The 22,436-nt window shown below is 39.9% G+C and overlaps 1 protein-coding gene across 1 annotated transcript in view; it reads right to left on the reverse strand.

The window, feature by feature from the left end:
• The window catches only part of LOC126267734 (leucine-rich repeat-containing protein 74A-like), a 322,570-nt gene that overhangs the window by 122,479 nt on the left and 177,655 nt on the right, over positions 1–22,436 (reverse strand). The window contains exons 5-6 of the mRNA XM_049973037.1: positions 8,750–8,925; positions 8,013–8,281 (exon numbers count right to left, since the gene is read on the reverse strand). Of these exons, the coding sequence (XP_049828994.1) occupies positions 8,013–8,281; positions 8,750–8,925 (445 nt within the window). The remainder of the gene's footprint in view (positions 1–8,012; positions 8,282–8,749; positions 8,926–22,436) is intronic.

Below are 22,436 nucleotides of genomic sequence, written 5' to 3' on the forward strand. Positions count from 1 at the left end.
CTATCCATTTCCCTTTTCAAATTTTCTAACCTACCTGCCCAATTAAGGGATCTGACGTTCCACGCTCCGAATAGTAGAACGCGAGTTTTCTTTCTCCTGATAACAACATCCACTTGCGTAGTCCCTGCCCGGAGATCCGAATGGGGGACTATTTTACCTCCGGAATATTTTACCCAAGAGGATGCCATCATCATTTTATCATACAGTAAGGCTGCATGCCCTCGGAAAAAATTACGGCCGTAGTTTCCCCTTGCTTTCAGCTGTTCGCAGTACCAGCACAGCAAGGTTGTTTTCGTTAGTCTGGCCTCTCAACAGATACCCCTCTGTTGTGGTTGTACCTATGGCACGGCTATTTGTATCGCTGATGCACGCAAGCCTCCCAACCAATGGCAAGGTTCATTTTGTTTCTGTTGCAAACAAGTTAAAAGTATGACACGTTATGTCTGTAAATGTTTAATGTTCTTTGTATGCTTTCTTTATGAAGATGGCTGTCTTCGCACTTATTTAATGTTTCCTATTAATGAAAGGAAAAATAAATCTTCTGTTTGGAAATGAAACTTGTCTGCTATCCACGATTGTGCTGAAATATCATTTTACTTTCCATGTGCTTTATGAATTTAGCTGTGTCACATACCCATTCTTGGAAACGTTAATTTTGTATTAAAAGAGAGATAGAGATAAATACGTTGTGTGTGTGTGTGTGTGTGTGTGTGTGTGTGTGTGTGTGTGTGTGTGTGAGAGAGAGAGAGAGAGAGTGAGAGAGAGAGAGAGAGAGAGGCGTTGGATTTGTACAGTACAGTGCAGCCAGGGCAAGGCGAGGTCAGACGTCAGCGGTGACCGGTCATGCTCGGCTATCCGCATGTCCAGAATCTGGACAATGGACATGGCGCGAGTAGGTGACAGAGCCGAGTCGTATGGGGCCAGACATGAGCAGCTCGGTCCCCCTGTCAACAGGTGAGCCGTGACTGGTCAAACATTGAGCGCTGCAGCACTCTAGTATGTATACTGTTCATTTTGAATAAATTTGTGAAATTTTTCTGCCGGGAGTGGGCTCCCTTAGTTGTCACTCCTCTACCCTTAACCCATTTTACTGTGCAGTGAGTAAACTGAGAGGAAAATCAAAGCAAAATCTGGAAATGGAATTAAAGTTCAGGAAGAAGAAATAAAAAGTTTAAGGTGTGCCAATGATAATGTAATTCTGTTAGTGATGAAATGGCAAAGGACTATGAAAAGCTATTGAATGAAATGGCTAGTGTTTTGAAAATACACTCCTGGAAATGGAAAAAAGAAGACATTGACACTGGTGTGTCAGACCCACCATACTTGCTCCGGACACTGCGAGAGGGCTGTACAAGCAATGATCACACGCACGGCACAGCGGACTCACCAGGAACCACGGTGTTGGCCGTCGAATGGCGCAAGCTGCGCAGCATTTGTGCACCGCCGCCGTCGGTGTCAGCCAGTTTGCCGTGGCATACGGAGCTCCATCGCAGTCTTTAACACTGGTAGCATGCCGCGACAGCGTGGACATGAACCGTATGTACAGTTGACGGACTTTGAGCGAGGGCGTATAGTGGGCATGCAGGAGGCCGGGTGGACGTACCGCCGAACTGCTCAACACGTGGGGCGTGAGGTCTCCACAGTACATCGATGTTGTCGCCAGTGGTCGGCGGAAGGTGCACGTGCCCGTCGACCTGGGACCGGACCGCAGCAACGCACGGATGCATGCCAAGACCGTAGGATCCTACGCAGTGCTGTAGGGGACCGCACCGCCACTTCCCAGCAAATTAGGGACACTGTTGCTCCTGGGGTATCGGCGAGGACCATTCGCAACCATCTCCATGAAGCTGGGCTACGGTCCCGCACACTGTTAGGCCGTCTTCTGCTCACGCCCCAACATCGTGCAGCCCGCCTCCAGTGGTGTCGCGACAGACGTGAATGGATGGACGAATGGAGATGTGTCGTCTTCAGCGATGAGAGTCGCTTCTGCCTTGGTGCCAATGATGGTCGTATGCGTGTTTGGTGCCGTGCAGGTGAGTGCCACAATCAGGACTGCATATGACTGAGGCACACAGGGCAAACACCCGGCATCATGGTGTGGGGAGCGATCTCCTACACTGGCCGTACACCTCTGGTGATCGTCGAGGGGACACTGAATAGTGCACGGTACATCCAAACCATCATCGAACCCATCGTTCTACCATTCCTAGACCGGCAAGGGAACTTGCTGTTCCAACAGGACAGTGCACGTCCGCATCTATCCCGTGCCACCCAACGTGCTCTAGAAGGTGTAAGTCAACTACCCTGGCCAGCAAGATCTCCGGATCTGTCCACCATTGAGCATGTTCGGGACTGGATGAAGCGTCGTCTCACATGGTCTGCACGTCCAGCATGAACGCTGGTCCAACTGAGGTGCCAGGTGGAAATGGGATGGCAAGCCGTTCCACAGGAATACATGCAGCATCTCTACGATCGTCTCCATGGGAGAATAGCAGCCTGCATTGCTGCGAAAGGTGGATATACACTGTACTAGTGCCGACATTGTGCATGCTCTGTTGCCTGTGTCTATGTGCCTGTGGTTCTGTCAGTGTGATCATGTGATGTATCTGACCCCAGGAATGTGTCAATAAAGTTTCCCCTTCCTGGGACAATGAATTCACGGTGTTCTTATTTCAATTTCCAGGAGTGTAGATTATAAGGTGAACATCAACAAAAGTAAAACAAGGTCAATGGAATGTAGATGAATTAAATCAAGTAATACTGAGGAAATTAAATTGGGAAATGAGATACTGGCAGTAATTGATGAATTTCTTATTTGGGTAGCAAAATAACTGATGATGGCCAATGTAGAGAGACTGCTAATAGCAAGAAAATTATTTTTGAGAAAGAGGTATCTGTTAATGCCTAATATAAATTTGTTATGAAGTCTTTCTGAAGGTGTTTGCCTGGTATGTAGCCTTGGATGGAAGTGAACTGTGGACAGTAAGCAGTTAAACAAGAAGGACATGGAAGCTTTTGAAATGTGGTGCTATAGAAGAGTAGATGAGCAGACCGAGTCACAAATTAGGAAGCACTGAACCAAACTGGGGAAAACAGAAAACTATGGCACAACTTGACAAAAAGAAGGTATCTGTTGATAGCTACATATTTAGGGATCAATCAATCATCAGTATGGTATGAAGGGAAGTGAGAGAGGTGAAAATTGTAGAGAGAGGCCAAGGCTTGAATACAGTAATCAGGTTCAAGTGGATGTAGGTTACAGTAGTTATGCAGAGATGAAGAGACTTGCACGCAGTGGATTAGCATGGAAAGCTGCATCAGATCAGTATTCAAACTGAAGATCTCAACAAATAATAGGACTCAGTATTGTTGATGTAAAATATTTTATTTGGAAAATACCATTGTAGCACAGTAAACATTAAACTACTAAATGCAGATAAACAGCAGCTGCATAGTTAAATTGAAGAGGCAGCCACTTTATTCAAAGCACTAGCTTTCCTACTACTTTATTCACTTAAATTTAAACAGCATGAGTATGTATAGAATGAAGCATTATGATAACAGTTTGTTGTTAATATAATATACAAATTAAGTTTATATGATGTCTTTGTATTATATTAACATACACCTTGACTCACTGCATATTTCTGAACAGTCCTTTTTGATCAATGAATGAATGATTTACTCCCAACACTCCAGAGTAAATGGTGTAGCTGAAAATTACATTAGAATGACCATGGAGCAGGCAAGTTGTTTCCTGTTTAATGCTAAACTACTTATGAAATTTTGGAGAGAAGCAATCTCCATAACAGCTCATCTTATTAACACCAATGGATATTCCTAGATGAAATAATATGTAAAATGAAGGAAAGGCAACCACTAATCTATAGCTGACTGATTTTGGCACATAGAAACACACAACAGAAAACAGTATTTACTCTAGCTTTTGAGCTTTCACTCATTCTCTAGTAGAAGTACATGCATTCACATGCACAATCACACAGAACTGGAAGTATGCACCTGTGACCACAGCTAGACTGACTGTTGATTACTGATAACAGATGGAGATGGAGGGGGGTAGGGAAGATAAGGACACATGAGGTGAGGAGAGAGTAGCAGAATAATGTGAAGCAGTCTGTCAACAGATGACTCAGCAAATGCACAACAAAATGATGGTAGAGCAGAGAATGGGAGAGGAAAGAGAGAAAGGGAGAGGGCTGGCAAAGGAGGGAGAAAGGGAGGGAGGGAGGGTTTATAGTATGTTTGAGTGTGTGTATGTATGTGTGTGTGTGTGTGTGTGTGTGTGTGTGTGTGTGTGAGAGAGAGAGAGAGAGAGAGAGAGAGAGAGAGAGAGAGAGAGAGAGAGAGAGAGGGGCAGAGGGTGGGGATGCCCACATGGGTGGTGGTGGTGGTGGGGAGAGTGGTGGGAGATGTTTGGCAAATGAATGGTCAAGTCTGTGATTTGCGCAAGTTTGGCAGTGGCCATTCATGGGAGTAGACAGTCGGTTACTTGATGTGGCATCCAAAGGTGTTGAGATTGTAAAGAAGAGACTTTTTGATAAGGAATAATTGACAGCTGTTAAACTGGAGGTACTGTTGGTGATCTGAGCTGTTGATATGAACAGACATATGTAGCCATTCTGTCACTGAACATGCTATGCACCACAACACACAAATGACGTCAACAGCTGATTCACTGTGTGAGACATTTGGAGACTCCCTTCCAGCTCTAGTTTCTCTGAGCTACAAAGGTGGGAATTGTCTCTTCAGCATGTCCAGTGCTCTCACAATCCCCATTGTGCTAAACCTGCACTAACGTGTTTCCCACTGCCTGGCCTTATGTTTTCCCTTCTCTCTTCTGTCCACACCTTGCCTTCCCCATCCTGATCATATACTGCCTTCTCCCATCACTCTCCCCCTCCCCTCTTACGAGGCCATTCTCTCTCTCTCTCTCTCTCTCTCTCTCTCTCTCTCTCTCTCTCTCTCTCTCTCCCTCTCTCTCTCTCTCTCCTCCCCCCCCCCCTACTTACCCTCTCTCCCTCCTTACCCACTCTCCCACCTTACCATCTCTCCTACCCTCTTGCCTTCCCCTGCCTCCTCCTTTTCCACCTCTCTTATTGCCTCTCATCCTTCACTTTTCCCTTTCTCCCTTCTTATCTCCACCTTCCTCCACTTTAATTCCCTTCATCCCCCCTTTCCCATTTGTACCTCTTACATGCTCTATTCTCTGAAATCCTTTCATCTTGTTGTACAGCCACTGTGTCATCCTGTCAAAAACCTGCCTCACACTATCCTGCCCAGGCAACTGCTATCAATAATCAACATACTTTCTTGCAGTGGCCATGAGTGTATTGTATAATGTTTGGGTGTCTCTGTGGTTGTATGTGTGAATGTGTTTACCTCTACTAGAGAAAAGGCAAGAGCTTGAAAGCTAGTGTTAATGTTTTCTCAACATTCAGTCTTGCAGCAGCCATGGATATATTGTGTACATTTGAGTGTCTGTGTAGTTTTATGTGAACATGTGTTTACTTCTGTAGGAAAACTTGAAAGCTAGTGTAAATATTTTCTGTTGCTTGTTTCTATGTGCCACACATCAGTCAGCTAGAAGTGAGTGGTTGCCTTTCCTTTGTTTTATGTATTATCTTATTAACAGATTGCCAACAAAAGCTGTGAATAACATGAGACCAGAAGAAGCTTTCTCATGGCAGAAACCTTTGTCAGCTGATATTCTTTGGTAGTAAGGCTACTTTTTAAATGTATTTCACAACAACTTAAATTTTTTGGAGGAAGTAACACACCAAGTGTTTCGTTGTATTTAAAGCTAACATGTTATTATCATTACTGTTCACAATGAATAAACAGTAATCTCTCAGAATTGACTGTGATCCTGTGTCATTTCACTAGTTTTTGCAATGAATAACTTTTTGCTACCTGAACTGTCATGTAACATTCTAGCACTCTCTCTCTCTCTCTCTCTCTCTCTCTCTCTCTCTCTCTCTCTCTCTCTCTCTCTCTCTCTCTCTCTCTCTCTCTCTCTTTTGCTCTTGACTTACACAGTTCTACTCCTTTAAAGTAGAAATATTCTTCACTTCATCCTCAGAATACTCTAATTGCTGGATATTTCAGATTCATTTTATTTTTATATAAATAAATTCTAGAATGTGGTTGCACATGTCAGATTGAAGAAACATACTGTACTGTCATTAGATTTGGTTATTATTGAAATGGACTTATTTTTCCTGGTAGTGTATATACTGGGCATGTCCAATAAGTAGTTGGACCGAAATAAGTCCTATTTTAAGTTTCAAGCATGATTTTTATATTCTGTGTAAGTGCCAGTCCTCATTCCAATTTATTTCACTAATCCAGTGGGACATGCAAATGATCTAGTGGAAGAAGAAAGTCCAGTCACACTTCGCTAATTGTGACAGAGGCTCTGTCAAAGCACAACATGGCAAAGCCGCCTCACTCACCCTGCAGTCTGAATTTTGCTTGAAACGTTACTGACATGGTTTTTGCCTCACAAGTCTCATAGTTTTTCTTCTTTGATCATCCTCATGGGATAATTGGATGCAGTGAGCAGTTGTTGAAAAAATACACACAACCCTGTAGAAGGTACTTTTCACTCCCTTCACATTCATTAACACCAAATTTAGTTTCTGTGATCTGTTTTCTAGTATGTATGAATATCAATATCATGGCAGATTGGTAAGCTACACTAACTAGGAGAAGATTCACAAAGTTCATAAGTGCCAATGACTCACATGACATGCTTTCATGATCACCATCAAACAAAAGGACTGATGTCCGCCCCTGGTAGCTGATTGGTCAGTGCGACAGAATGTCAATCCTAAGGGCCCAGGTTCGATTCCTGGCTGGGGCAGAGATTTTCTCCTCTCAGGGACTGGGTGTTGTGTTGTCCTAATCATCATCATTTCATCCCCAACGACATGCAAGTTGCCAAAGTGGCGTCAAATCGGAAGACTTGCACCTGGTCTGACGGGAGGCCCTCATCACACGACATTGTTTATTAGTAAGGGACTGATGAGACATAGAAGTTTGAGTATTTACAGCTGGGCCCTGACTGACATAGATATTCACATTTTGACTACCGGACACCAAACTGCAAGTGCTTCGTGCACAATGCCTGTTTAGAGATGTACATATTTCAGAAATTACCAAATGGTAAAATATGTTTTAGATGTTAATATAAAAGATAGGGAAAAGAAAGATACAAAGATTCAATAGACAGCAAAGTTAATTTGTTTAATCAATTGCTGTATAATTAGAAAATGGCAAAAATAGTAGCTCCTTTTATGAGAGAGGGAAGTTTTAACATGCACAAGGATTCTTAAAGTTACTGAGAATTTTCTAGAAAATAGTATTTTCTAGTTAGTACAGCTTACCAATCCATCATGATACTGATCCTCATACATACTAGAAAGCAGATAATCGAAACTGAATTTATTGTTAATAAATGTGAAGGAAGTGAAGAGTAACTTCTACAGTGTTGTGTATATTTATTCAATAACTGGTCGCTACATCCAGTAGCCCCAAGATGATGATCAAAGAAGAACTCTGATGTGAAAAATCTAGGCAGTTGCAAACTTCCACAAAGAGAATGAAGACTGAGAATAATGTTGGCTGCAGTATATTGATGAAAGAGGTTCATGTCATATTTTGAAGAATATTAACTTACTGTACATATACATATACATTCACATCATTTCTATTCATGTGTTCAGTTTCAATATTTATTAAAGGACTGCATATCATTGCAATGGGTGCTGTGTTTAAGCCTATATATAATTTCCATCCTAATGCTTCTACCATTATTATCTGTTTTCAAGAATATGATTCATATTTTTAATGAAGACATATCCAAGTATGTTCTTTCTTACTTTCTATCTTTCATTAAAACATTTCATACATTTGTGTTTCATTAACATTTACAAATATGTCATAAAAATGAAACATTGTGTGAATATATAAAAACTTGAATTTTACAATACCGTCCTTTGGATAGAGCTGATTCCAAGAGAGGTTAAGATTCTTTATAGTTGCATTTTCTGTCATAGTAAGTTCAAGGCTCATGCCAGCTCCATTTCCTAATTTATTGTGGCTAAGATTGAGTTTCTCAATACTGCTGTTTCCACCAAGACCTGGCGCTAACTCTTCCATGCCATCATCACACAGTTCATTCCAACTTAAATCTAAGTCTTTCACACACTTTGTTGTTTTTATGCCTTCACACAATCTCTGAGCTCCCTCTCGACCAATTCTGGAAGTGAGAATTTATGTTTGTGCTGCATCAGTAATTTACATAAATGATTGTTTTAACTAAATATTAAAAAGATCTATACTTATTTTTAATAAAAAGTAAATTTTTATAATAAGTAGAGAACACAGTATAAGAACAAGTAGTTGAACAACTACAGATGCATGAAAAACAAGAATTATCCGATAAATATCATACTTCTCTGGGTTTCTGATTTCTTTTATCGCCTTTCCTTTCCTCTTATTTCCCTCTCATTACATCTCACAAAAGATTAATGAAACGTCTGATTATCCTTATTCATGTTTACTATGATATTTCCAAGACATTTTGTCACATTGAGTTTAGTGTTTCCATTTATTTATAATGGTTTTAAATTGTACATTTGTTATAAAAAATAAGCATATGAGATATGACCTTTATGTTTGCTCAGCACTATCAAAGTGTTCAGATTAAATACTATGGATCACTCACCTACAACCACGCAAACTAAGCCTTGTAATAGTCTCATTGACTTTAAGCATCTCACCCAAGTGAAAAGCAGCATCTCTAGTAAGCCAGTTATCTTCAAGATCAACTTCTGTTACAGTCTTATTGTGCATCAATGATTCAGCAATAGCTCTCACAGAAATTGGATTTAGTCCATAATACTGTCACAACAGACAAATTAAAAATCATTTTTCAATGCATTAAGCACATGGGTATTTAATAGGTGATGCAGCACATTTTTCACAACCAAAGATTATTTTAAGTTACTGTAAGTTAAGTGTATCTATTGTCAATTATCTGAGACCATGATATATTGAGGTCTACACCAAACATTAAAAACTGCTTCATTCACAATTACTTCATTATTTTCTTATCAATAAAAACATTTATTGTATGGTGGTCTCATTTTCAAATGCTCGGATTTTACAGCTACATTTCAGTCTAAAACTTATACAAAATATAAAAACTCTTATTCAGTATGAAAAGTAAATAAATCTATGGCTGAAATGGAATCTGTATGCTAAACACTCGCAACACAGTGTCAGCTTCAATGTACTGCTGCATATTGTGCCCTGCAAGCACACAACACAGTCCGCTCTAGGCAAATATGGAGTTACAGCATGAATTTCTTAAGAGAAACAATGTAGCTGTGTGCCCTGTATAGCTGTACCTGTGTGCTCTGAAGAAAAATACAAATTTATAACCTGAGATACTATGCTCCAGTAATTGTTTTTATGCCATTACATTACTCAGTACCCATAGTATACAGTGAGGTGTTCTCTTTACCCATTCCACTATTTGTAAACAGTAAATTTCCTGCAATGGGACTGAAGATGAAGACCAGAATACAGTTAAATTATATGGCCTTTAACATGTCTGTTCCCAATTTGGTAATAAAATAAATATAATTTAAAGGAAATTAATATTAAAACTATCAGAGATGGAATAGGTGCATCTAATATTGACTTGCTAGTTACTGAAAAGGGATAAATAGCAACAGGTGAGTGTTGTCTATCTTCTTTTTTCATATTATAACATATTATACCTCATTTATCATGTTAAATTTAGATTTCTGTTTAACAGGAGTGCATATTTTCTGCATTTATCATAAGTTAACACATTTAGTGACTATAACCTTAAAAAAGTTCAGGAAATTTGTAACTTGCTGCTCAGGTTATCCTGTTGACTTAACAGAAATTGCATTTTGCATGCTACTTGTTTTGTTCTTAAAGGAAATTTGTATAACAAATTCAGAAATTGAAAGAGACACGGCAGGCTTATTGCTAGGTTATTTGTTTACTGTTCCCCAAAACATTGCATCAGCCACAATGCAAACCCACTGACAGTATTGTCCTCAAACACAGGATAGTTAGTTGATGTTTGCAAGCAGCTGGAAATCACCCTGACTACTGACAAACAATTGGATGCTTTTACAGTCTAACAGAGTACCTAGAAATCAAACAACAAAAATAAATATGCATTATGAATATTCTACTTCGTATGTTGTCTCCTATGTTTATTGTATGCATGATTCTTTGCTAAATTACTTAGATACCTAGTCACTAGGAATGCAACACAGACTCTGTTTTACGTTGTAAAGACTTGATCATGTCCAGTATCCTTGTATATATTCTATACATGTAGGCATAGAAGGACTAAATAAATGTAGAGCTTTTGTAAATGGTTGTTTTGGAAGAACTCCTAAAAGTCATGTGCCTGCAATGCCAAAGGTACCTCAAAGACTGTCCTCTCCTGTATATCTTGCCTTCTCTACAGGAAGTATGGCATATATCCACACCTTTAGTTGGATGCGAATGGTATCCCCAGAAATGTTAATCCAAAACCAAGTTTATATATTTTTTTTGCAATGAAAAATCAGGAAATTCATTAAGTGCAAGGAAATATCTGTTTTTCCACAACTACAGTTTACAGTTACACTAGAGTTACGTAAGTGGCACAAGCGTTAACTCCATTTTTGTTGAAGGGCCTGTAGATGGCCGTAATCATTGATAGAACTAGCAGTTAGTGATACGAAACAGGAGGTACAATGTGTTAATCACTTTGAAACACTAAAAAAAAAAAAATGTTTCTGATACAGTGTCTAACCCAAAATCCAGAGAGGACTAATGGAATATTCAGCTACATTAGACAAGATAATGAAAACAATTGGAAAAATATTCACTATAAGATGAGTTTCATCTAGCTTATGGGCTGTTAAAGCTGTATGGGAAAGTTACTCACTGTTGGCAACTCATTTTAGTTTTGTACAGGTTGATAAAGCAAGAGATCAAAGAAATGGGCAAAGTATATAGGATTATTCTGGCTTTACACATCGTTTTAATTTGTAATGAACCTGGATATCATCTGGGTTGCACTAACAGTATTAAGTGAACTTTCTCTACACCTAAAGGCCCAACACTAACAATTCCATCTAAAGAAAAATATGAGTGTTAGGGTCCATGAGCAGTTTAACAGAAGATTGTACAAAAAGTGTATCACAAGCCATCAGTCAACAAAAATTTCAAGTCATTACTTAAAAAAGAAAACACTCAAAAATTTCAGAAGTAAACCCTGTCACAATTCTTCAGATCTCTTACAACAAATCTCAACAATAGGTTGATTCAAAAAATAATCAGATTAATCCATGATGTTAAAGTGTTATTTAAAAGGAATTCACCAACAGATATACACATTAGATAAGGTGAAGAAAAAATTACAAACCCTTGTGAGCTGTTTCACTTTACACAAAAAGTTACCTAAATGTCTTTTGAGAAGACATTTATGCAGGCAAAGCCCACAGAAAGTTGAGTCCCTTTCTTCAAACTATACCCATTTCAACTTCTGAATGTGAAAGAACTTTTAGCATAGTGAATATTACCATGAGTTACAGAATAAGTTATTTGCTCATTGCATGAGATAGAGCTTTTATATGTCTGAGCCATCCAGACCCATCTCAACATGAGTTTTATCCTGAGCCATATGTGGAATCTTGGCTGCAGACAGGAAGGAGACTAGCAGATGAAACAGCTTGCAGGAAGCAAGTAGCTAAAGCAGAGATTCCTGAATATCACACCCTATGAAAAATATTATGATAAAGGTGAGTTACCATAAATATTTTATTCCAACTTAAGTACTGAATATATCACTACTGATCTACTTGACTGTGATGCTATACCAATCCCTCTAACTAATGAATTCAAGGGGTTGTCTTCCACTGGAACATAAACTGACCCAGTGAGATTCACTTCACCTGTTTTCTGTGTCAAGAGGAAGCAAATGATAAAGGGGAAGGGGTCTATTAATCATTGGCTGTTCAAATGTACAGTGGACATGGTACTCCCTAGGAAACTGACAGTGAGGAATGAGAAGGAACACAGATTTGCTCAATGTTTGTGCTTAGGATCCTCATTTAACTTGATGAAGAGGCTGCCCTGGCAGCCATTGACAGAACAGAGAATAGCCAAATGCAGAGTGTGGTGCACAGTGGAACAAATGGTGTCTGTTGTGTGGGCTCTGCAGTCATCTTTAGATCATTCCAGTAACTAACGGAGAAGGTTGGGAAGACTAACCTCATTCACAAAGTTTCAATGAATCTCACAATTCACAGCATTATCCTCAGAATGGATCATGACCTCCTGGTTCTGAGTTGAGTGAAGGGTTCTGTGACAAGCTGGGCTGCAATTTCCTGGACTTGCACCATAGGAGTGTCCCCCTAAATGGGCCACATGTGCATTAAATATCAGGGGCTGCTCAGCTGCTCTATGTGGGGTTAACACCAGTCTTTTTTTTAAATTAGATTTGTTGACTCTTCATGCTGCCAGATAATGATAGTTTCAGGGGTCCTAGAAGTGTAAGTATAAGACACAAAGAAATACCCCCTAAAGGTCAGAATACTCGTATCCCAGTGATCAACTGCTGAAGAATTTGCAACAAAGAGCAAGAATTTGAAGTGCATCTAAAAAGCTGTGCAGTTTACAAACCAAGTAAAAAAGGCTGGTTAAAACTCAAAACTGATAGCAGCATGGTAACTGGGAAAAATTTCAGCTTATATCATAAGGACAGGCCTATGGAAAGTGGAGGTATTGTATTTATTGCTGTAGACAAGAAATTCAAATCCACCAAGATACAAATTGAAACTGCATGTCAATTATCTGGGCAAGATTCAGTGTCAAGGATGGACATAAACTTATAATCAAATCCTTCTCTTGACTGCCACACTCATCTCCAGATGTAACCAAAAACTTCAGAGGAAAACCAAGTTCACTAGTGTGTAAGTTCCCCAATAACTGTCATCATTGGAGGAGACTTTAATCATCCAAGAACCAAGTGGAAAATTACAGTTTTGTAAGTGGTGAGCATGAAAAGAAGTCCATCCAAACATTATAAATGAGTTCTCTGAGAACTACCTAGAACAGATAGTATGAAAACCCACTCATGATTGAAGTATACTGGATCTAATAGCAACAAATAGAGCTGCTATTTTTGAGAATTCCCACTAGGAACTGGTATCAGTGACCATGCGGAAGTTGTGACAGAAATGATTTCAAAATACTAAGGGCAATTAAAAAAGTTTAATTTTCAGCATTCTAGAATAATGTGCAGTAGTGTCATATCTCAATAAGAATCTGGAAAGATTTAGCTCTGGCTGGGAGCATGCAGTGAACTGAGGCTCAGGTTTAGAAAAACAGTTGACCATGCACTGGATACATGTGTATCTAGAAGAGCAGTTCATGATGGGAAGAGCCTCCGTGGTGTACATTCAATGTAAATAAACTTCTAAAGAAGCAAAGGCTACTGCATAATAAGTGTAAAACAAAGCACAGAGTTATAGATTATGTGATACTGAATGAAATGCATTTTTGCTGTCAAGAGGGCAATTTGTGATGCCTTCAAATACTACCATAGCAAAAGTATTATTGCAGGATTTCTCTCAAAACCCAAAGAAATTCTCGTCATGTGGAAAGGCTGTTAGTGGTACCAAAGTTAATATCCAGACACTTGTAGATTAGACAGGAAATGAAATTGAGAGTATGAAAGCAAAATCTGAAATATGTAGTTGGTTTTCAAATGTCCCTTTACAAATGAAAACTCAGTGGTACTGCTTCGATTTAATTCTTGATGTATATGTAATAGTGCCAGCGATGTTGCAAAACAGATGAAATTGCAGAAACTGTATAAATCTTCAGGACCAATGAAATTCCTACCACATGCTATAGAAAATTTGTGGTCTATGTAGCCCCTCTTTTGACCATAATGTGCCGTAGATCCCTTGAACAAAAATCCATCATTATGTAGGTCAGACTTATCTGCAACGAGTTTAGTGGAAGTTATCCACAAACTACCATCCAATATCCTTGACATCCATTTGTTGTAGAATCTTAGAACATAATCTGACCACAAACCTTATGAGACATCTCAATGAGAATGGCTTCTTCCATGCCAACCAGTATGGATTGTGAAAACATTTATCATGTGAAACTCAACAAGCCATGGATCAAGGCAGCCATGTAGATGCTGTATTTCTCAATTTCTGAAAAGCATTTGACTCAGTTCAACACATAAACTTATTACCAAAAGTGTGACATTGTGTGCTATCAATACCATGGTGTGCCAGTCCGTGTCTAGAGGTTGTCAGTAACACATGTCAATGCACTGCCTATCTGTGGTGACTCCAAGAACTCCCTCCTCAGTCAGTGTGGCCCGTCCCACCATGGAACTAACAAAAGGACACTGCAGTAGTATCTAGCTTGTCTGTTAGTGCAGTCCTGCCTGTGTAGTCTAAGTACCAGTATTCAGCCTCTGTTTTTATTGTGGATATCATGGCCCAGCTCAGTGAATCACTTTGGATTGTGCTCTGGACTTGCATTATTCAAGTTAATTATGTGCACATCTTATTGTTTTACTCTTTGTCTTGGAACCCATCAATGGAATACCCAAACATCTGGTGATGAGGGAAAACTACATTTCATTGTTAATTGGTTCGACTCCTAACCATCCAACCACTGGTGATGATATTAATCGTTTGTCTTTCTTGCAGAACTGTGGTTCTTCTCCAAGCTCACCTGCTACTTTGCTTCAGTGTTTCTGAGTGGTTTTCAGATTATTGGCCCTACAACTGAAAGTGTTTTTCTTGTGCTTTTCTTTTTAGTGACACTAATCTGTACTTTTTTTAGTGGTTGCACAATGTTTCTTGTCATTTTTGTGTTTTATCATGGCCATTACTTCCACAAGAAATGTCAGTAACTCAGATTGTTCAGTTACAGGTTAAGTAGACACAGCAACTCATTAAGAAGAAGAAGAAGAAGATGATGATGATGCTTGCTGTGCAAGTAACGTAAACAGCAATGCCCCAGAACCTGCAGCAATGTCTCAGAAAGCAATGCCTGTTTCTGTACCACCATTTTAAGCTTTTGATTCTATACAAGAGGAATGGTCTGAGTGCTGTGCACAGCTCATCTCACACTTCACACCGCATCACATTGAAGGTAGGGACAGGAACCTTATTTTCTCACAGCAGTTGGAGTCTCTATTTTCTGGTTAGCCTGGAAAATGTTTCCAACAACCCACCCTGAAATTGATGCTTACGACAAACTAAGGTTCTCCTGCAGAAAAATACTGTGATGAACAGATTAATGTGGCACCAGCATGTTACAATTTCTTTTGCGTGCATAGGCAACCCACTCAGACACATGAGCAACAGGCAACTGATTTGCAAGGAATTATATGCCATTACAATTTTAAGTGTGAGTGTGGACATTATTGTAGTGCTACCATCATCAGGAATGCCAATATTCAAAATGTTCCAATCTTTGCAATCTTTGTAATCTTTGATTCTGAATTATCCTGATCCTCCCTCACATGTTTTGAAATTAGTGGAGCATCAAGACCCATACAATAGAGCAGCAGTAGACTTGACTGCATGCCAAATTTTGCAGTTCAGAGATGTGATAAACAGATAGTGCCTGTTATTTGCATGCTGCAAAATGCAAAGTCTCTTCCAGAGCAATTATTTAGAGAAAACCAGTGTGCTAGGCACAAGATACTGGTGTCAAATACTTCCCTCAGTGTTTCACAGCATGTAAGTGACAGGTGTGTCCCTGTCATGGTAAGAAGTCTTATCATTGTGGCAAGCATTGTCACATTCTCTCTGTCAGTCCACATAAATGCAAGTCCAACCAGTGCTCTGCACATTCTTCAAGTTCTCAGTCAATGAATGCCAGTGCAATTTTTGCCATGTCCAGTACTGTTTCTTGTATTGAGAAGAGCAAGTTAAGTGCAGCAGTGAAAAAGTCACACACTTCTTCCATTCAGCATCAGGCCAATAAGTTGTTTGTCAAACACAAAATATGCATGGAGCTAGCTACTAATGTGTCTGCAACTTTGTTACGAACTGTTATAAAAGCCCAAGCTACATAAGTCATAGGCAACTCTTTCTTGTCAGGGTGGACATGATAATCCTGCATTAATCATTTGCAGCTTACTTGCCACTTTTTGTAACATTACCAAGACAGTTTTCGTTGCAGTTTCATGCTCACATGGAAGTGAAACAATTTTTGGTATGGAACTCCTCTTTGCATTCAGACAAGGTAGGTGAACTCAGTGATGAATTTAGTGACTTTTTCATGATGGCCTAGGAAAAGCTAATAATTTTAAAGCTCACATTACAATGAAAGACAGTGCAAAACCACAGTTTTCCTGAGCATGGCCAATCACTCACGCTATCACAGATCTAGTGGCACAGTAACTCTTATCTTGAGAGGACTTAGGTGTGATTTCCCCTGTAGCAGCCAGTCAGTGGCCATACCATTAAGTGATTGTAAGGAAACTGATTGCAATCAGGTGTGTGTGCTGAATATACACAGCCCTTCGCGGCTGCGAGGCAGTGCGCAGTTACATAATCACTGTGAACACAGAGGTGGCTGACACAGAGAGTATCCGAGTGCCCCTGAGAGCTGCAACACCAAGAAGAATCGCCTCTTGGCTTTTGGCAAGATCATTGTGCATTACTTTTCTCTTTTGGGAATAGCAGAATTTTATTTGATTTCTATAATAATGGGTTGCACCACCAACAAGTTTAATATTTTTGCATAGAAGATCATCTTTGATCCTTTTTGCTCATTAATCTTATGATGATTCCACATCCTTAATTCCAATGGCATTGTAGATGTAAAGTAGGATTTACCCATATTTCTGTTATATACCTCTCCATTCTGAAAGGTACGATAGGCAATTGCATCCCTGTTATTAAAAGTCTCAAGTCCTGGAACTGTTTTAACTTTTTCAGCATTATACCAGACTACTGCAATAGTTAACCAACCAATACCACACTGAGCAGCATCAACTTTGGTACAAGTGAAATTTAGTACACACCCACAAAATACAGAGGAATTTTGCAATATAACTTGAGCTCCAACACCACTAGCTGTCATAATCTCCATATTGTCGATAGCCTTGTAAATAGTCCTACGGGAACTTTTCTAAATCTCCTGTAATGGGGCATCTTGACTGCCAAGCATACATCAAGAACCAGGGTCTCAAGGAGGCAACATTTTTGCCTATATAAGTAATAAATTTGTTGAGAAGGCATCAGTCTTCGTGGAGCCACTCATGCAGCAGCACTGGACCACTCACACAGAAGATGCCCTGTAACAAGAGATTTAGAAGATGTTCCTCTAAGACTGTTCACAAGTCTATCGACGATTTGGAGATTATGACAGCTATTGGTGTTGGAGCTCAAGTTATATTGCAGGGTCCCTCTGTATTTTGTGGTTGTGTACTGAATTTCCTCTGTATTTTGTGGATGTATATTGAATTTCACTTTTACCTAAGTTGATGCTGCTCAGTGCGGTAATGGTTGGTTAGCAATTGCAGTAGTATGGTTTAATGGTGAAATAGTTAAAACAGTCCCAGGACTTAAGACTTATAGTAGTAGGGATGTATAATGTGTGCCTACTTTACATCTACAATGCCATTGGTATTAAGGACTAGGAATCATAAGATTAATGAGCAAGAAGTAGCATGTATATGGATCAAAGCTGATCATGTATGTAAAGATATTAAACTTGTTGATGATGTAGGCCATTATTATAAAAATTAAATGAAATTCCTCTATACGCAAAACAAAAAAATAATACACATTGACCTTGCCAAAATCTGAGAAGCTATTCTTCTTGGTGTTGTAGCTCTCAGGGGCACTCAGGGATGCTCTCTGCTCTCAGGGGCACTCAGGGATGCTCTCTGTGTGAGCCACCTCTGTGTCCACAGGAATTACATAACCGAACACCACCTCACAGCCACACCCAAAATTGTGTTTGTGCAGCCATTTGCGCAACAGCATTGGACCACTCACATAGAAGATGCCCCATTACAGGAGATTAATATTTTTACATACAAGATCACCTTTGATTCATACACATGCTCCTTCTTGCTATTAATCCTACGATGATTCCTCATCCTTAATATCAATGGCACTGTAGATGTAAAGTAGGATTTACCCATATTTCTGTTTTACACCTTTCCAATCTGAAAGGTACAATAGGCAGTTACATCCCTACTATTAAAAGTTTCAAGTCCTGGAACTGTTTCAACTTTTTCACCATTGTACCAGACTACTGCAACAGTTAACCAACCATTACCACACTGAGCAGCATCAACTTTGGTAAAAGTGAAATTCAGTGCACACCCATAAAATACAGAGGGGCCCTGCAATATAATTTGAGCTCCAACACCACTAACTGTCGTAATCTCCAAATTGCCGATAGCCTTGTAAACAGTCATAGGGAAACATCTTCTAAATCTCCTGTAATGGTGCATCTTCTGTGTGAGCAGTCCAATGCTGTTGCACAAGTGGCTGCACAAAGACTGTTGCCTTCTTAACAAAATTCATTACTTATATAGGCAATAATGTTGCCTTGGTGTTGTAGCTCTTAGGGGCACTCTGGGATGCTCTCTGTGTGAGCCACCTCTGTGTTTGCAGTGATCATGTAACTGCACACTGCCTTGCAGGGTTTTAGTGAGCCACACCCCCATGTGGTTATTTAAGTTTTTGTGATTGCCCTTTGACTGCATGTCCACACCTGCAATTTATCAGTGCTACTTATTACAGCTGATTGCTACAGTTCCTTCTTGTTTGAATTGTTTAGGTGATGTAGTCATTTCAGGTCATCCTCCTGAAGGACATCTTGGCAATCTCAGGAAATTGTTTCAAGTGCTGTCAGATGCTGGGTTAAAGTGTAATGAAGCCAAATGTTCTTTCTTGCAGACTGAGTTTGAATATTTGAGTCTCATTATTAACAATCAGTGTAACTACTCTTTGCACTAACACTTAACAGGTCTGGGGGACCTCCCAGCTCGTAGGAATGTCAGTGAACTACAAGCTGCAATGGCTGAAGTAAGTTACGTTTGGTCTGTTACAAGTGCTGTGCAGATTCCAGCACCATTGCATGATATTTGATGAAATGATGGTTTGTCTGAATAGTCCAGTGAATTTCAAGTCCAATTTCAAAAACTGAAAGATGCTTTACTTAGTGGTCATTGTTTTGTACATTTTTATCCACTACGCTGGTTGTGCTTGTGGTTGATGCATCCTCTTATGGGTTTGTCACTGTTATCTTGCACAGAGAATGTCTTCACATCTAAACTCCTCAACAAAGTGCAAAACAGTTATTCACACACTGAGATGAAAGCTCTTTCTCTTCTATAAGAGGTGACTAAATTCCACCAAAACTAGTATGTCAAAAATTCTACTTTGTGTACAGACCATATGCCTCTCACCTCATAGTTCATCCCTTCTAAGCTAGTCCATCTGCACAAGACACTAACATTGCAGTGTTGGTTTCTGCTCCTTTCTAATTGTGTACTGGCTGACAGCCCTACACTGGAATGTAGACACTTTTTCTCACCTCACAGTGTCAGTACCTCAGAAAATTCCTATTTTAACAGTAATGTCCACGACAGTGAAACACTTGGTTTTCTCATTGACCATTGATTTAGTACTGAGGTAATGGCTGTGAACCATGAACTCATGATTCTGTAGAATTACCTCTGCACTGATTGCCAACATTAAGTTAAGCAAATCAGTAATCCAGTCACACACCATAATTTTGTACTTTGGAATAGCTTATCCATTGAGTAGAGTGTCATCCTTTACACACAGACAATGAGTGATCCCTTGTGGTTGTGCCACATTTGCTTTAGAAGGAAATTCTTTGCCCTGTTCATCATCAAGGCGACTGGGCCATTGTATGCACTGAGCAGCTATCACTACACCATTGTACTTAGGTCAGTATGGACTCTCAAATAGAACACTTGATTTCACAATGTGTGTAAAACCAAGCTGCTCTGCCTCAAAGATTGTTTGATTGGCCCTTGGCAGTGTCTGCATATTGACATTGTGGGTCTTTACTGGAATTCTCATTGGCTTGTTGTGGTAGACAACTTTAACAAGTTTCCATTTGTACTGTCCATGCCCTCCACCATAACAGCTAGCAGAATCAAGTCTCTGAGAGCAATTCTTTGCATAGGAGCTCTACTGGAACTGTTGGTATCGGACAATGGACCCCAGTTCACAATGGCAGGATTTCAGCACTTTTGTGACACCTGCGGCATCAAGCATGTGATGACTGCACTTTTCCACCCTCATTCTAAAGGTAAAGCAGAACACTTCATTAGAACTTTCAAGTAACAGATGAACAAGTTATGCCCACCCCATGTGCAGGGGCAAGCATTAGTACTTCTTCTGTCATAACACCAATCCCAGCCATGTGACGGCAAATCACCAGCAGAGCTTTTAAATGGGTGCACACATAGAACATTACTTCAGCTCATGCATCCTCTGCAGTGTGCTAAGTTTAATTTGCATGGTTTTGACTTTTTGAAAGCTTTGGCATATACAGGGACTGGGAACAAGCCATTATCACTAAAGCTTTGGGTCCCACAGTGCTGTAAATGTGCCATCAAAACCTGCTTCATTTGTGTGGACTGTGTAATGCTGACTTGGGGTGGCTGATTAAGTGCCCAGGAGAAGCTGGCAGCCTCAGCCATCTTCACATCTCCACACCACCAGCACCAGACAGGAAGCCAATAGATGTTGACACAGTGCTGTCACCACACCACAGCACAATTAGCACCAACTATGGGAGATCAGCCTCCTTTGCCCTGCAACCTCCTGGTGGGCTGCCTTGGACACTCCAGTCACCATTGAGCCTCTGCTCTTAGAAGAAGATGTTCTGTCCCTGGCCATGGGCTTGCGCAATATTGCTGATTTCTCAGATGATATTTCCAGCTATTCCCAAGACGATTGTTGTGGTATGAGCAGGAGCTTGACATTGGCTGAAGTTCTGTTTCCTGCCTCTTCAGTGGCACCTATGCTCAGACCTCCAACCAGCCATCGTTTCCAGCTGTATATCACAATGGTATGGAGTTTTTTTTTTTTTTTTTGGGGGGGGGGGGGGGGGGGGAATGTCATATTGTACTCTATTGATACCATGCATGCCAATCCACATCTAGAAATTAGCACTAACCCATGTGAGTACTGCACCACCAATTTGAAGTCAGCTCCAGAACACTCCCTCTTCAGTCCACAGTGCCACTAGGGAGCTGGCAAAAAGATACCACATTGATGTTTAATTTATCTGTTAGTGCAATTCTGCCTGTGCGGTCAAAGCATTGTTATTCATCCTCTGTTGTTATTGTGAATATTGCACTGGCCTATCTCAAGGACTCACTTTGGATTGTGTTCTGGTTTTGCTGTTATTCAAGTTAAGTAAAAAGATCTTCTTAAACACTATATGTGCATTTCTTAACTTTGCATTCTGCCTTAGGACCCACCCACTCCCTGGCACCCACCACCATGACAACCAAACAAAAAAATTATAGCACATGGTAGCAAGCAAAATTTGTGACTGGACTGAGGATTTCTTGTTATGGACAACACAGATTAGAGGGTGATTGGCAGATGTACAAATAACTTTGGGTGTGCTCAGGGAAGTGTGTTGGGACTCTTTCTGTTCATGTTGTATGAGAATGACTTTGCAGACAATATTAATAATAACTTCAAACATTTTGCAGATGATGGAATTATCTATAATGAAGTGCCATCTGAAAAAAAGCTGCACAAATATTCACTTGAATCTCAATACGATTATGAAGTGGTATAAAGATAGGGAATTTGTCTTAAATGTTCAGAAATGTTGAACTTTACACTTAAAAAGAAATCATATTATGCTATGAGTATAGTATCAACAAGTCACAACTGGAATCAGTCAACTCTTACAAATATCCGGGTGTACCATTTCGTAGTGATATGAGATAGAATGATCATGTAGGCAAATTGTTAGATCTGTGGAAGTGTCACAGAGATTCTGAAGAAACTGAAGTGGCAGACACATGAAGATAGACACAAAAAATCCTGAGAAAGCTTACTTGAAAAGTTTGAAGTACCAGGTTCAAAGGATGGATTAGATTGTATTAATTACAGTGTGTCTGTGAATGGAAATGGAAGAAGCCCTAATAACTGGTATAATGGGAAGTGCCCTTTGGCATGGACTTCACAGTGTTTTGCAGAAGATGGATGTGTATATAGATGTGGATACAGCAATGCTTTGCAGTCTGTACAAAGTGTCCACAATCCCCAAATTCAAGTAATTTTTATTATTTACATTTTACAAAGAGT

Source organism: Schistocerca gregaria, chromosome 4 (assembly GCF_023897955.1).
Source record: "Schistocerca gregaria isolate iqSchGreg1 chromosome 4, iqSchGreg1.2, whole genome shotgun sequence".
Taxonomy (NCBI): domain Eukaryota; kingdom Metazoa; phylum Arthropoda; class Insecta; order Orthoptera; family Acrididae; genus Schistocerca; species Schistocerca gregaria.